The sequence below is a fragment of the Haemaphysalis longicornis genome, unplaced genomic scaffold (genome assembly GCF_048455015.1).
Source record: "Haemaphysalis longicornis isolate Haplotype H1 unplaced genomic scaffold, Haemaphysalis longicornis Haplotype H1 scaffold_1, whole genome shotgun sequence".
Lineage (NCBI taxonomy): Eukaryota > Metazoa > Arthropoda > Arachnida > Ixodida > Ixodidae > Haemaphysalis > Haemaphysalis longicornis.
Genome location: NW_027526203.1, coordinates 160778072 through 160794718, shown reverse-complemented (window position 1 = coordinate 160794718; position 16647 = coordinate 160778072). Strand labels below are relative to the sequence as shown.

Genomic DNA, 16647 nt, shown 5'->3' with positions numbered 1-16647 from the left:
TATTTTGAACATGGCGTGAGCCGTTCCCGTGATTTTTTGTACTTAATATGCTTATAAACGACTCCAGTGACGACAAACACACTGCGTGAGACAAGGCAGACGATATCACGCATTCATAGTACAACCCCTTTCAAAACGCGCGCGCACTGACGTCACGGGGCCGGCGCTTTGGCGGAGTGATACACTACATGAGGTGGTGCCGTTCTTGAGTTGTAACCGAGTATACTAACCGCCCTTTTAAGTACCCTACATCGCAGTCGAATGCATCGCAAAGTTTCGTTACGAACTCTAAACTACACGCCCATTTTTATGGCATAATTTTTAGCAATTGCTGTCACTTTACAGAATAACATTATACTATATTATGTAACTGAACCATTGTATCGTCTGATTCCATTTCGGTTATTTCTGCACTAAATACTTGTTCAGAACCACCACTGTACTGCCCGCATCTTTTTTTGGTTCCTGGACACGCGATAGGTTTCGGGGCTTATGGGCTTCATGGGCAACGAGATGGTGGATAGACTAGCTGATCTCGCCATCAGGGCCTACTTTCAATTCGGTATCCAAGATGCACCTCAAAACATGCGCGAAAAGAAGTTGGGAAGTTTGTGCAACCATTACTGCTTCACTGTGAGCTGCAGAGAGGCGCCCAAAGTCGTCCGGTAAAATGTAAACACAGGCACCGCGAGACGTCGTGGCAAAGCTGGGAGCTAAGAAATAGGTTCCCAAACTGCAGTGTTGAGCGCTAAATGAACGCCGACACAGCCAATATGCCCTGTGCCAACTGAACTATCCTGTGTTTGTGAGAGAAACAAAAAAAAAAAAAAAAAAAAGCTACCGTGGGAGGAAAGCGTCAGAACATGCCGGCTAGCGTGTAAGAATTTGGTTTCAGCGCATGTTATCAAAGTTCAAATCCAGACTTTATTACCTATTTTTGTTTACATAAGCAGTTTTGTTTCTGTTAGCAGGGTGCCCGCGCCAAATGTTTAGATAATGATGCCATGCATCGATGAAAGCACTGCAGTGTGTTCGCTGGCGTCGTGAAACAATGACCTTACCCGAGGCTCAATGCTGCCAAATGTGCCCCCCCCCCCCTTTTTTTTTTTTTTTCTAACTGGTGAGAGAAATGTTGCTAACAGCGGCTAGTATTTATTTGTTTTTTGACGAGTTGTTTGAACTGTATCAATCCCATGCAGTTCGCGCCCCGACCGGCACGCGATGACAGTGACAACAGCGTACGCTTCGCGTCGGCCGTACTCGCGCCACTCGCGTTCTCGAACAGTCGACCGGCCGCGATCGTGCAGTGGGCCGCTGAGCACGGCCGCCTTGTATCCATCGAGCGGCCATGGCTCAGCCATCTGCTGTACTCGTTCATGCCCCAACCGCCGTGACAACAGCAAACAGTCTCACGTCGGTCGTTCTGCGTATTGCGCACACAGTATATTGAGCTTGTCAGCCGTTCTGCGTATTGAGCTTGCAGTGCGCCGCACAGCTGCCGTAGTCGTTCACGCGCCGACGTACCGACCAGCTGCACCAACAGCGTATCGCCTCGCGTAGGCCGTTCATGCGTCTCGCGTGCTCGTCGAGTCAGCCGAGAGCCTGCTGCCGCTGTCGCGACCACGAACTCGGCCGTTGTGCAACTGCCGTACTCGCTCGCCGACGGTGTATTGCCTCGCGTAGGCCGGCCCCGGCACTCTTCGAATTTGCTGTTCATTTCTCAGCAACCCAGAGCTTCTTCAGCTTCTCGAATTACGGAAACGCGTGAAAGTAATTATTCATGCAAGAGGCAGGAATTTCACTGCCCACTCGCGTGAGGCCGCGCGTAAAAGGGCTACTGAGGAAAGGCGACGGCAGCACGGGAGTCCTTACTAGCACGTCACATCCTGAAGTTCGCCGCAGTGGCGACAAGTTGTGGCGACACTCCGCTAGGTGCTGCGCCGGCTGAAGTGGCATGTTTTTGAACGGTTTCAATAAAAAAAACTGCGCATTTATGGAGTTTAAAATTAGGTTGGCCTTCAAATTTAGGGCACATTCTCTTTATAGCAATAATAATGGTGGGATAAACAGTGGAAGTTATGAAAGTACACAAGTACCGATGTGTACTGCTGTTGGTACTGCGCGCAATATGCTTGTTTTAGCTGCACAGCACCGCGGCGCTTTGGGGTTGTCTCAGACAACACTGGCCGATTGGCGTAAGCGACGGTGTCTTATGGGACCATATTTGTCGAGCGAACGCCATGTTTCACGAAGTGATTATTTTCTACCTGAACAAAAACAAGCCAGGTACAAATACGGTCAAAAACAAATTAAAGGCAGAAAATGGTTCGCCGCAGGATGGTGGTGCCATCTAGGTTGACGAACGGTAAACGAGGCTCCGCAGCACATCAAGTTAAGCTTGAAGACCTGTTCTTATGATGTCATTGCAGATGTCATGAAAACACACGATTTGGCGGAATAATCAAAATTTTAACTGAAATTGATTATTCTCTCAGTGAATAAAGCAACGTTTGCTTCCGGAGAAGCGCTGGGGGCACTATAAATGCGAAATGCTTCGATAATACAAACTTGTATTTTGTCTGCATGGCCCCTTTCATGAGTGAACCTTCGTTCAGGTGCGATTAACACCTTAAAGGCAGAACAGAACAAGCTCAAAAACCAGAGGTGTTACTTAAAAAGGCACTTTATTGCCACAAATTTATAAACATACCATACAGTACAGTATTTGCTCGATTATGACGCACCCCCAATTGTAACGCGCAGGCAAGTTTACTAGGGCACATTCAAAAAAATATTTTGAAAAATAATTAGTATATCGGATTTAATGACTGAATCCGGTTCCAGTGTGCGCCGAAAATGCGAGCTGCTGCCGGCTCTCCGTGCCAACTGCACCTGCACAACGAGCCGTGGTGCGCCTCGCTTCCCTTCTACCCCTCAGGAAACGAGTTGACTGTGCTGCTTACAAGCAAGCTAGGGGAGGAGGAAGCGTCGATAATATATAATTGATTAGCATAGGTGCGGGCAGGAAAGCTTTAAAGCTCCTGCTGGCATTACTAGAACTGGAGCGGGGAACAATGGAAGTGTTTGCTACATCAAGCGCCTTCATAATTTCATATGTGCGGGCTGATGGTTCATTCGCTGTTAATTTATCCATTCCACCTGGGAATGTTCAAGTTCTCAAAAATGTCCATGCTCAGGGCCAGTGGCATTGTATGAAACTGTGGCTCTGGTTTGTTAACACCAACCGCGAAACCACGTCTCCGGGATGCCGTGCGTGACGTCGCTTGGTTCCCTCGCTATCGAAAGGTAACATTGCCTTGCGCTAGATGGACGCTTCATAGTGGCAGTACCTCTTTGGAGACTTAATGACTGAAGCGAAGCGCTATTGCAGAGCAACAATTGACTAAGGCATGCTCATCGAGAAATGGGTACAGTGCACCCATGGCTATGCTGTTGGCCGCTGCGATGCCACTTTCGATCTTGAGCCCTACTGTAAGGCACACCCAAATTTGAACATTACTTCGAGCGAAGAAAAGGTGCATGTTACTCTCGTGCAAATTCAGTAGTCCTGCAATGAGCTCCAGAGGATGCAGGCACTTTGAACATTGCAACCTCGCCCCCACACTCCGTTTAGCTAGTTTTGTGCATTGCCGGTGGATAAGCTGGCATGAGCCAAAAGGTAGAGAGCGTGGCCTGAAGCAACAGGGTGCCTTGTACTGTCACCCGAGTCTCCGTCGTCTACTCGTGTGGCGAACTGTGGAGTTGCCAACAACCATTTAGGTGGATGTCAAACTTTCCTTCGCAGAAACCTACTCCCCCTAAATCTGTTGAACCATGGGGAAGAATACAAAAAAACACTTTTGGAAACACAGGCCCTATAAGAGTTCCGCTCCATTCCATCGCCAAAAAAGCACTGCACAAAATCAACTAAAGGGTGTGTCTCCCTCTTCCTTTTGTGTTCGTTTTATTCAAGCTGATTCCCATCGAATATGTACCAACTAGCACAGACCAGAGCCATTCTGAACTAAAGAGAGTGCAGGCCCAACACAGGCTGCATCGCCGCAGCAGGCAGCCTGTTGATGCAAGCTGAGCCAGCCTTGCCCCCTCTGCCAGTTTATGCGGTGACAGCAGAAGTGGTGGGGGCAGACATCTTGCTGCGAATGTCCTCATAGCGACGCAACTCCGCTTCTGACACCGAGGGCACGAGGTCGCCAAGGGCCACCTGGAAGTCCTCCAGGGTCACTGGGATGTCGGGGCCGCCGGCAGGAACAAGGCCTGCACAGAGAGGGAGAGAGAGAGCATTGGTCTCTTTTACTCGCCAGTTCAGGACAGCTCTGAGCAGTTCATGGGCTGTCCAGGACGGCTCTCGCAATAGAAATCTACGGGCAAGAAAGAAGAAGAAGAAAAAAAAAATTCCGAGCTACACTGGAGCAGTTTTCGGCAGTCCAAAATGAGAAATCAAGGAGACCTAAGACGACAGGCCTGGTGAACTTCCATGTCAAGGGTGTTGTTGCTACTGGCACAGAGAAGAGGAACTTTGTTATACAGTAAAACCTCATTACAAGAGACACTGTTGCAAGAGACACTTGGTTATAAGCGACATTTGAATGAAAACGACTGGGTTGGTGTTCCTATGTTCGCTGTGTTAGCAACATCGCATGCAAGGGACCTTAGTTACAAGAGACATGTCTTTCGGGTCCCTTGAGTGTATCTTGTAATGATGAGTTTTATTGTATTATCTTGAATGGCGGCAGACCCCAACAAGCTGAAGTCCAATACTGATCGGTTTACTGATCTCTGCCCCTCAGGTGATTAAAACCTCGTTGAAACGCCAACAGCTTTCGCCTCGTTAAGATCATCGATGTTGCAGGTACTTAATGATGATAGCTATAACACCCAGCGGGTCGACTTCCACACAAGCCTTTCGCTTGTTCTCTGTGCAGTAGTGCTATATACAGCAGTATTTGCGGCACGGAAAGTATATGCAGGCACATCCCCCAATGAATACTGCACTACACTGATGTCCACTGAGCTTCCAGAAGTTGTTTCTGCGAAACCAAATGGCGGTCTCGTGGCACCATCGAAATACTTCTTGAAATTGCGCCACGTCGTGGAAAAAGGGTTTAGTGTTTAGAGGTTTAATGCAAGGGTTATGTTCTACACGTTTAATGCAGCTGTTATATGCAAATAGTGAGCGCCAATAGTGGAGGTGTTGACAGTATTGTTTGAACAAATATTACTTGCTGAGTTGGAGCCTTATCTGTTGAACTGCGATGCATTCGACAATGACATTTAAGTTTTCGAAGAAGATTGCCAACGTGTATTCAAGAATCAGGTTCAGCCCATTCCGGCCGAAATCAACCGGAAAAACTTGCACGCACAACGGTGTATGAACACAGCAGACAGTCTATTATTTCGTAAAATCTGCAAACGACAGGTAAGAACCAGAATTGAAGGAAGCTGGCTAGCTAGTATGCCTTCGTATTTTTTGCGGTTTTTAAGTGCGTGCGCTTTGTATAAGTCGCCTCATAGCCTACGTTGTGATAAATGAGGCAGTTGTTATTATTTGGTTACTCTTTTATGGTGTGTGACTTTTTTCTTTTGAAATTGTGTAAACCCTGGGGTGAATAAAATTTGTGTACCGTTTGTTGCTTCCTCCGTGTGCCTCTCTTCTGGAACGTTTCGAGCAAATATGCCTTACACCGTGAACGGATGAATGCGTATTCGCTCATATGTAATCGCGTACGGCACATATGTAATTCTGTAAACAGCTGCTTTGGGAGGCAGTAATCTGTTGTTTTAGCCACCCTTTTCTTTTTACGCAACCAAATAATTTTCGATGTGGCATTGAGTCGTCTTGAGCGTGAGCGATTTCGGCAGCTTCCCGTCGCCACAAACACATCAAAAGGTGCTGACACCGTGCATACATATGAGGAGTCCTGCAAATACAGTGTTCTTTAGGCCCTCAAACACTGGTTTTTCTTGTGCATCCTTGTGTCATATTATGTACAAGTCAGCCTTTTTTTTTTTAAAAAAAAAGTCCTCATTGAAGACTGATTCGCCTTTCGAAGAGGTGTCTTGTATGACCAGCTGAACAGATTTCTTGAGTTCAAGACATCAAAATGGCGGTCAAAGATCCTTGTGAATTCAGGCATACCATGAGCACCTTTAAATTGCGGATTCAAGCTTTAATGTGAACTCACAAAATTCGAGTGTGTTTGTCACAGATGAACTGAGCGTCAGAACTGTAAAGCGAACTTTCATCTTTGGTGATCTAATGTTCGTATGCACCATGGCGAGATGAGGTGGGACCAGCCCAGCGGATATAAAAGTTGAGCATAGGAACTCTACATCGGAAGCTGGTTAACGGGACCTTGCACCGACGAGATTAAAGAAAACTGTCCTATTGCCGCGTGGAGATAAAAGCCCTTATAAAGGCACTGTTTTCACAAACTCGTTGGGTCGTTTTTGGTCGAGGTAAGACGGCGCAGTAGTTATAAAAACTACGCTGAAAAGGGTAATTGAATTAGAAACTATCGTACATGAAGCTAAACGCAGGCCGCGGCGGCCGCTTTTCTGATGGAGGCGAAAAGCAAAAACGCCCGTGTGTACGAGATTTCGGCGCACGTTAAAGATCCCCAAGTGGTCAAAATTAATCCGGAGCCCTACACTACGGCGCGCCTCATCACCTGCGTTGCGTCGGCGCGTTAAACCCCACAATCAACAAGTTAAACGCAATGTAGACAGTTAAAATATAGGCCGGCCGTCGATTCTTAGCTAGCCAATGAGCCGCGCTTTCAAGTCAGTGCATACAGGCAACCCAACGCATTTCCACTTAAACAGTGCACAAATGTGATGCGGTAACGTTGACTAGAAGGACGAAGGCGTTTAAGTTAGTCGATTGGAAAGATGATAAATGTTTAAGTTTAGCAATAGCAGCACTAGAAAGCTGCCGCGGTACGTCTGCACTGTGGCCGCCCGCCGCCGAAGCAGACGACGCGTCGGGAGTAGCGCAAGACTTGACTGCAGCGCCGCTAGTTCTCGCGACCGCCGTTTGGCCCACCCTCCTCCGCTGGCGGGGATGCGGAGCTCCGAAACTGAGCTTATTCTAGTAACGTTGCCGCGGATTCCCCGATGCCATAGGGATACGTGGGAAAATCGAACGTCGAACTGCTTCTCGGGGAGCCCGCGGTGAGTCCAACACTGTTAATCGAAGGGCCCCATTGTCTGCATGCCGTGCGCAGCGAGAGGAGGGTGGGGGCTTCGCGGGCGCAGCGTCCGCATGGCGCGCCAGCCAGCTTCGCGCGCGTGGCGGGAGTTTTGAACTGCTAATACAGTTGCCGCGTCACGCACTGTCTCAAATCCGCGTTGCGCACTGTTGTAAAATTAGCTCAAAATTTGATTTTTCAACGAAATTTGTTCGTTATATCCCATAACGGGGAAATTTTACCTCGTTAAAACGAGGTTTTAAATACAGTGGTTTCTATGGGGACTTTCAAGGGGAATTACGATTTGCTCGTTATATCAATTATTTCGTTATAGCCCGTCTCGTTATAACGAGGTTTAACTGTATTTGCGCTTAAATATAGAGCGCATTCTTTTCAAAGCCCCAAGAATGGTGGGACAAACAGTGGAAGTTATGAAAGCGCACGTAAACATAGAAGTACCGATGCGTACTGCTGTTGGTACTGCACGCACTATGCTTGGTTTAGCTACACAGGACTGCGAGGCTTTGCGGTTGTTTCAGACGACACTGGCCGATTGACGCAAGCGATGATGTCTTACGTGACCGTATTTGTCGAGCCAATACGGTCGAGCCATGAACGTATTTGACCGTGTTTGTTCACCATTTTTCTTTTCACAATCGTTCCGGCTGCGTGAATTCAGCGTGTCAAGATGGAAAAGAAACAACGGTTTCATTACGATGCTTTGTTTAAACGCAAAGCAATCGTCTTGGCGGAAACGGAAGGAAACCGGGCAGAATCCCGTGCATTGGGCGTCCCAGAGTCGTGCGTTCACGATTGGCGAAAACAAAGGGATGACTTTCTGTGGTCAGTGGACACTGAGAAAGAGCTCTCCGACTCGGGCAACGAGTAGCGTACAATGCCGAAATCGCGTGATTGTGTTTGTGTGTGCCAATTTATGTTCAATTGAATGTTTTGCGCAATTTTGAGGCGTCTGTTCATGGCACGACTCAGTGTGCGCGGTAGAATCGGCGGCAAGTTACTTTTCTGATTTCCGGGTGTTGAATTCTACTGCGCGTTACAATCGTGCAAATACGGTAGGTAATGCTGACCAAATGCCGGCCTACTTTGATACGCCAAGCTGCACCACAGTAATGGCCAAAAAAGCGAAGGATGTCTGCCTGCTGATGACAGGACATGCACACCCACACAGTTCACTGTTATACTGTGCTGTACAATTCACGGATGGAGGCTGCCTCCGTACATCGCATTTTTCCAGATGGTCATCCCAAAGATGAAGTCTTGCCCGAAAGGGTGATAATTTGAGCCAATGAGGAAAATTGTACGAATGAGGAGATGGTGACGGAAAGACCTGAGGTTGTCCGGATGAAGCGACCAGGAGCAGACTTGGTGCTTCCCAACATGCTGGTGCTGGACTCATTCAGGGGCCACATTTGCAGGAATGAGACAACTGAATCTGATTTGGGAGCAGTTTTTGGAGCAGCGAAATCTCGATTTTGGAGCAGAAGAACCTTGATTTGGAGCAGAAAAACGACATTTATTATGTCCCCTTAGGAGCCTAAAAAAATCAAATTTTTGGCAACTCACGGACGAAAAGTGCACTTTTTAGTTGGTTTTGAATTTACATAACACTGAAACAGCCTTTCAATAAAGTTTTTTTCTACCAGAGTATCACAAGGTGCGAACTGCACTACCTTTTTACTATACTATTATATCCATTTCTTTAAATTCTTAGGCTCTATGCATAGATAGCATGGAGTTCCATTGAAAATATCGAATTGACAAACTAAACAATCGTAAGGCATTTTTATTATCATGTGAATGCCGAAATTGTTATTTTTGTAATCCCAGGCTCATCTTTATGCACAAGTGTAGAGCCACGGCAAAAGTTGCGCAAAGCGAGGTCACAGTCATTGCACCCCACCAGCCCTCCCATTTCAATCCCCAAGGTGCACGTGCACTACGATCATAATCTGAGTAAACGTTGGTATGTTTACCCACCCCCCTTTCGGCATTAAATTTCACTTCACATAGATGAACCATTATTACTAGCGTGCAATAATAGCCCGTCCCGCTATCGGGCCGCCCCTTCTGCAGCATCGATCATCCCATTCTTGTCGCTCGCAAGTTCGCTGTGAAAGGCAGAAATAACTCAGTGTTTTATAAGACCGCAATGAGTCAGAAATTTCACTTCAAGCACGCACAGCGCCTCACACTCAAGGCCGAAACACGGCGAATTCGTGGGCGCTATGTTGTTTTCGATTATCTCCCGTCTTTTGAGCCGCGCAACTTCCCGCAACAGATCAAACGACTAAATGTAAACCCAGCCGCCCCCATAACTAAAACCAAGGTAGAAATCAACGAAGAGCGCTCTGCCTGAACCACAAAGAACTGCTTCACCCAGTGGCCATGTTTTCACATCTTCACACCAAGATGGCGGCGCCCAGTAATGTCGTTCTGGAGATACAGCGCACCAAAAATTCCTGTTTTTTGTCATCAACTTGCACAAGCGGTTTGACGCCTCAGTACACAAAAGTATTTTTTCTACAGGACTTTGCAGTGGCTTTCGATGGGAAAATTTTAAAACCGCACGGAATATAACATGTGAAAAAACTATCTTGGGGACAATTTTATGCGTTTTTTTTTTTTATGGAATAATCAATCAATTAAACCTTTACAAACAGCATCACCTTGGCGGTGTTGGAAAATTATGCTGTCAGTAAGCATTTTTCCCCACTGAAACTGACGGGAGCATTAAATTCCTTGGCTCTCAGACTGTTTGGGAGCAGTTTGGCGCAATTTTTGCAATTTTCAAGCTTTTGGAGCAGCCTGGTGCAGAAAAACAAATTTATATCAAATCTGCGCAATATGCGCAGCTTCTCACCCCTGCATTTGCCCTTGGGTGAAGAAGACCATTCAAGAAGCAGGCACAGACCTAGCCATAATTCCTGGCATCGAGGTCCTCTGGGACCTCAAAGACACTGATGAAGCAGTGGACAATGATGAGCAATCATGAAGTTTGGGTGAGGAGACTGCTCGTAGCAAGGAGTAGCGACAGTACAGTGGCTAAGCAAGAGTTCGCTGAGCTTGTGGACTATAACAATGTGTTTTATTTGAAGTTTACCTCTTCTCTATACCATATTTTCGTGCATATAACCCGCCCCTGAATATAATCTGCACCCCCCCCCCTTCCAGCCTGCCGGAAAAAGAAAAAATAATCCTCGCGTATTGTCCGCACATTCGATACAAAAAAGGCTGCACCAGAGCTGCTGCTCAAGCAACACATCACATACTATGTAGACAGAAAAAGGGTATATTTAGCAAGTACAATACACTGACTGCAAGGCGAAAGTCCCTATTCACGCACTGTCACTGCTCTATCTAAAGCTATAAAAAGCTTAGTTAGTGTTACTTGTCGGCAAAAAGCGCATTGCTGTAAAGCTGCACTAAAGAAAAAACCCCGCGTATTATCCGCATCCCAACTTTGCCACTGCAGTTTTTGCATTCTTGGTGAGGTTTATATGCGCGAAAATACGGTAAATATGGGTCAACATTAGGCTTGTGCGAATAGTAACATTTTAGTTCGAAGCGAATTTGATGTGAATAGACCTTGGGGTCGAATAGTTTCGAAGTGAATTCGAATAGTTGTCAGGTGTCCGAAGAACAAAACCAAACAGCTGAAAGTTATTCTATGCAAAGTTCTATGTAAGAATGCATCCCGCACACTATGAATCTGGCGATACTTTTTTATTTGCTGTGCTTTTGACGCCATATGTTTTAGCTTCGGCTTGAAACGGTTAGTTACTGAAGGCTGTTGCACGTCAGGCTTAGCGGCAGCAGTCGACTTCACGCTTTTCTGTGCACAACGTTACTTTTCGTATGCCACGAAGACATCCAGGTGCCTCCTCAAATGCTTTGCCAGGGTCGTCGTAGTCCTCGTTGGCACCTTCAGAATAGCGTGGCATTTGGGACACTGAGCTTCCTGGTCTGGCGGGACCTTCACAATAAAGTTTCATATCGGGTTGGCACCCGTGGACGCGTTGGCCATGTCACTTGACTAACTGAAGCAACTGATGCACACTAAAGTTCAAGCGCAGAGTGCGATCAACACTTGCTCACTGCTCGTGTGCCACACGGTAACCAAACAAAATGGTTACCGTTTCTTTGTTTGAAACAATATAACAGGAGCCTTGACTACCTTGACCAACATGCGCGCGTAACGTGATAGGGCAACGCTCTGAATGTGGCTTAGTTTGTCTTGGCTGCACATTTAGTCAACATGGCGGCCTGACGTCAATGGCACTGCTGCTTGCCTAACAAAACCGAAACTCGTGATAGTACTTGAATGCAGTTTTGATATTCATTCACCCCAAATACTTCAAAATATTGGGAATTTTAAATTCGGGTTGAAGCGAATTCGAGTACTGTAATACTCGATTGAATATTCGAAGCGCTCGAATATTCGCAAAAGCCTAGTCAACGTACAACTGAATTTTTTTTCTTTTTTTCACGGGAGTTCAAGTCTTACGGTGTCAGCCTACATTCGTGCTAGACGTATTTTCAATAGGGTACTACCAATCCGGGCCAGCTTTCCTCTCCTACCACGGAGTGTCTCTTTTGACCCTATTCAATGTTCGCAATAAGAGCGCACCTCTCTCGAGCTGTTCGATGTGCCTCCTCATGGCGCGCACCACGGCGGCCGAGCAGAGGGACTGGAAGTCAGCCCCCGTCAGGTTGGGCGGGCACTCTTCCACCACCCGGCACAGCAGGTCCCGGCCCTCCGCCAGGGTGAACCTGCAAAAAAGGAGGAGGAGGGTCCCCCACGCTTGTTAGCCCCGAAGCATCCAATCCAATGCAGTCCGAAGCCCCTTCCCCAAAAAAAGATGCGACGACCTGGCCAAAGGCTGCAATGACAGCTGTGCTTGACGTGAGGACCCTGATACGAAATGGGAAAGCCGATCTTCAGCATTTATTTGCGCCCACTAGGCCTGTGCGAATATTCGGGCGCTTCGAATATTCGAACGAATATTACAGTATTCGAATTCGCTTCGACTCGAATTTAAAATTTCCGATATTTCGAAGTATTCGGGGTGAACGAATATCAAAACTTGAACGTTCAAGTTTTGGTTTTGTTAGGCAAGCCGCAGAGCCATTGACATCAGTCCATCATCTTGACTACATGTGGAGCCAAGACAAGCTAATCCACATTCAAAGTTGTAGCCTTCTTACGCGCGAGGCTCCTGTTTCATTGTTTCAAACAATAATTGTTTGAAACAAACCTATTTTTCCCATTGCAGACAAACATTGTTTGCGATGGGAAAAATTTCGGCTCTCACGAACGGGCCTGCGCAGCCCGGCGGATGATATGAACGAACCTGCGAGGCGCCCGACTGCCTAACGAGCCAGAGACATCGACGTATGGGCTCTTTCTCCACGAACGGCTGAGCTGTTGTTTTCTGCTCGCGAAAACGTGCCGCGGACTCCACAGGCGCGCTGACGCCGCCGCGAAACCACCCGCACGCTGCGTTGGCGCGGCCAGCTTCGGAAGTGGTGCGGGGAGCCCGAGCCACCGCTTCTAACCGCTACTTAAAATGCCGCTCAAACCACACACGAAGTTTCTTGTGCGGTGAGTGAGCTAATAATGTGGGCGAAAACAGTGCTATACAAAAAAATCATCCGCGTCGCTAATGAAAGCGCCCATGAAATATCTGCCGTGGTGCTAAGCCTAAACATCTCCGGTGGAGCCAGCCAGCTGTCTCGAGCACTTCGAAACTGCCGCCCTGAGGCGCACGCCTTCCCATTGGCGCAAATAGTCAGGCTCCTCCCACTGCCACGCACGTCAGTTTCTGACCGAGGCACAGGCGACCGCGGGGGCGCGCGGAACGCCGACGCGCACGAATCAAGTGCAAAAACGCTCCTGTAGTGAGCTTGGGCACTGCGAGTGAGGAGATGGAAGTCCAGAAATTACAGTTCAGCGAGATGGAGGTTAAAAAAAAAAAGCAGAAAAGCGTCACGGATTTCTCCACGCGAAAGTAAGAAAAGAAATAAACGAAAACTTTTTTCAGTGCTCAATTTCTTGGTCTGTGTTGGGTCATACGAATTTCGGATGATGCGAATATTTTTCACGGTCTCGCGAGATTCGTATCATCGAGATTTTACTGTAGAACTTTTTTACCGGAATGTCTCAGTGACAGGAAGCTCAGTGACACCTGACAGCTATTCGAATTCGCTTCGAAATTATTCGACCCCTAGGACATCAAGGCAGTACAGTACACATCAAGGCAGTACAGTACAACTTCTCTGCACCGCTTCGAACTAAAATATCACTATTCGCACAAGCCTAGCGCCCACAAAGAGCGAAGCTACGCCGTGCACGATAACGCAAGAGAGCCAACGTTTCGATCTCGAGTGTGTGCTGCCTCGATCGCCGTGAATGCGAACGTGGTCCTGCTTTGTCATCAGCACCTCTGTGATCATCATTATTGTTCATGTTGGCAGTAAATTAGAAATCTGCTGCCGACCCCACAAGCATTGGTAGTTTTTACAGACATTTGGGCCAACTAGACAAAGTCAAACTGATGGGGTGTTTCTTACTCACCAACCTCCTCCATTTCATCTGCAGTGATGCCACTCATGCTCAACAATTTGGAGCAATTTGTGGAGCACGAAAAAAGTTATTTTTGAGCAGTTTGCAGCAGCCAAAAGCCAATTTTGGAGCAAATAATATCAGTTTTCGAGGTTAGTACCGCAAAAAATGCACACCAGAACAGCTCCGCATAATAAATTCTGAGAATTGTTGCTTGGATATTATTTCGGTATTTTCATCATGTGTAATTCAGGAAAAGTGTCGCCTCCCCTCTCATTTTTATGCTCGACAATAGGTAATTGTCGCCACTGCTCCGTGCACTCGGGCACGTGAGAAGGTACATTCCAACTGTGAAATAGGAACCACAATATTAATGAATACAAAAAATAGGGCCCATAGGCCTGCCCCTCAAGAATTATGTGCACAAAGAAGTCTCGGATGCCTGAGGCTACGACATGCTGCTTCCTGTTCTGAAAAAATTGAGATCCAATTTTGTAAGCAGGGCTAATACGAGTATATTATCTCGGAAGTCACCCGGGATGCTGAATAATTTGAGAAAAGCGTCGCCTGCCCTCTCATTTTTTTGCCCGACAATAATTGTCGCCACTGCTCCGCACACTGCGGCGCGCACAATGGTATCTGCTACAGATAACTTGCGCACAGCCGGCTGATATTCCACAGTAGTCCTAAAAGGGGGTTCACACGGAGAAAATCCCTCCACTCCCTCCCCACACCACGTATCATGTGACCGCACATCCCGCCTCTGTGTGTAAACATGAGGGGGCAGCCAGCAGATTCGCAAGCGGTGCAGGTGGCAGGCCCTCGAGAGCAGTGCTGCTGGGATCAGGGGCGATCTCGGCAGGGATTTCTTCGCTGATGGCGAAATGCTTTAGGTTCATGCACAAAGCTCGCTCTTTGGGTGCATTGTTGACACATTCTATCGTTTCCCACCGCCAGCGATGCCTGGTGCAATGGCTCGGTGCTTTGGCAGCAGCCACCACATGCCAGCCAGATACTTGGGCCTGTTGGACTCGCCTCATTCGCCATCAGCAGGAACTCAGAAAAGAGCGAGGCAACAAAAGTAATGCAAGAAGAGTTGCCAGACGGATGAAAAGCATTCGGCCAACAGTGAAGGATTATCCGACGAGGCGGGGATCGTCTGTACAGCTTGGACAAACCGTCCCCAATCTCAGTGGCGCCGCTCCCAAGGACGTGCCGCATGCGCTTATGCCGTCTCTCCCTCGTTTTTATGGACGGCTGCATGACGTGCGGTCACGTGATAGGCAGCGCAGTGATGGATTTTGTCTTCCTGTGAACAAAGCGTTCCCTACCCTTCCGGCGTTGCTCAAGGGCTAGCCACCCACGCTTTTGCCGGCTATGCATGTATAGCCGGCTATGCTTGTGCCGGCTATACGCACAGAGGCGTGACATGCCGTGACATAATACGCGGCGTGGGGAGGGTGCGATGGATTTTCTCCTTCGTGTGAACTACCCTAAAGCGCGTAGCAACCTGCATGTAAGCGCTTCATCACAGTACGGAGCCGGTGAAGTGGCAAAACTAGTGTCGCTAGCTTATTTGCAAAGCTGACGGCACCCTGTCACTTGGTGATTGTGATTTCCCCGCCTGCACCACGATAAGGCATGACTACAAGGAAAGTAACGAAAGTGTGCCAAAACAAAACATTCAGTGACTTTCAATACGCAGAGCAGCTCCATATGCAAGCCTCAAAGGCAGCGGTGCGTCTGACTGAACATACCGTTTAGCCAGCGAAATCAGCGCCAGTCTGAAACTGTGCATGGGAGTACTTCACATGCACCTGGAGCACACTTCAGTAAGGACGGCAACACAAATGTTAGTGACAGTACTTAAACCATCAAGGCAGTACAGTACAACTTCTCTGCACCGTAATTATTTGTCCTTTGCATGGATAAGAACTGAGCCTGAAGGAGTCCTTGCCAGTTTCAGTGCAAAAATCAACAGTGTTTTCACTGCGCTGCGGCGTTGGCCAAACACGCACACTGAAGCGGAACTCAAGAGCAAATGGGAATGAACGAACCTTTTCTGCATTGCATCATAGTCCACTGCAGTCACCATACACACACAAAATAGTACTAGTAAAGGGTCGTCTTATGGCCGTCAGTGACGGCAGCCCAGAGAGCAGCATGCCACTAGAGCCACTAAAAATAAGCTGATCTAGTGACCCTACATGCCAGTACGCGCTATCTCTGCTATCTCTCCAGCTGACCACGGTGCCACTAGATGTGTGCGGTAGCTTCCCCCCCTTCCTCATTGCCTGCAGATCCCGTTCAATGTTGCGGCGGCGGTGTGAAATAGCACCCTGTAAAGCCACGACAGTAAATTTGGAGCACTTTGGTGCAAGTTCGTAGATTTGTATCAGAATGGTGTAGGAGTCCTCGTTTGGTGCAATTTGGTGCAGGCGTGCATTACTGCATCTGTCATCACCTGTCTATTGCATCCGTTAAATGTAAGTTTTGGCAATTATTCAACAGCTGCTATTATGTGTCATTAAGGAATGCCTTAATTGCATCCAACCTCATCCCTTCACCAATTCTCAGCTCCTATTTTCATATCTCAGTATTCTGGGGTGCTTACACGTGTTGGTTGTATCTTTTACAAATACAGCTACCACAACTGGGGAACTGAGCATGTTACTTTTTACGCAGCTGTGTGGATCATAGGACATCAATGTGTTCATTTGTTCCTGTACCACAATGACCAAGGCAGGTTACAAGTGGACATAGAGGATGTGGGGAGCAAGAGACCATACAGACAAAGGGAGGAAAAAGGATACGCCAATAAAATGGCAACGTGTTTAACAACTGAGATCATACGGG

General features: G+C 47.6%; 1 protein-coding gene across 1 annotated transcript in view; it reads right to left on the bottom strand.

Annotated features, from left to right (window-relative positions):
• Nucleotides 1–2658: 2658 nt before the first annotated feature.
• LOC144138640 (peroxisomal ATPase PEX6-like) overlaps nt 2659–16647 on the bottom strand; it is a 122629-nt gene continuing 108640 nt past the window's right edge. The window contains exons 22-23 of the mRNA XM_077671032.1: nt 11857–11999; nt 2659–4275 (exon numbers count right to left, since the gene is read on the bottom strand). Coding sequence (XP_077527158.1) covers nt 4115–4275; nt 11857–11999 — 304 coding nt within the window. The 3' untranslated portion in view covers nt 2659–4114. The remainder of the gene's footprint in view (nt 4276–11856; nt 12000–16647) is intronic.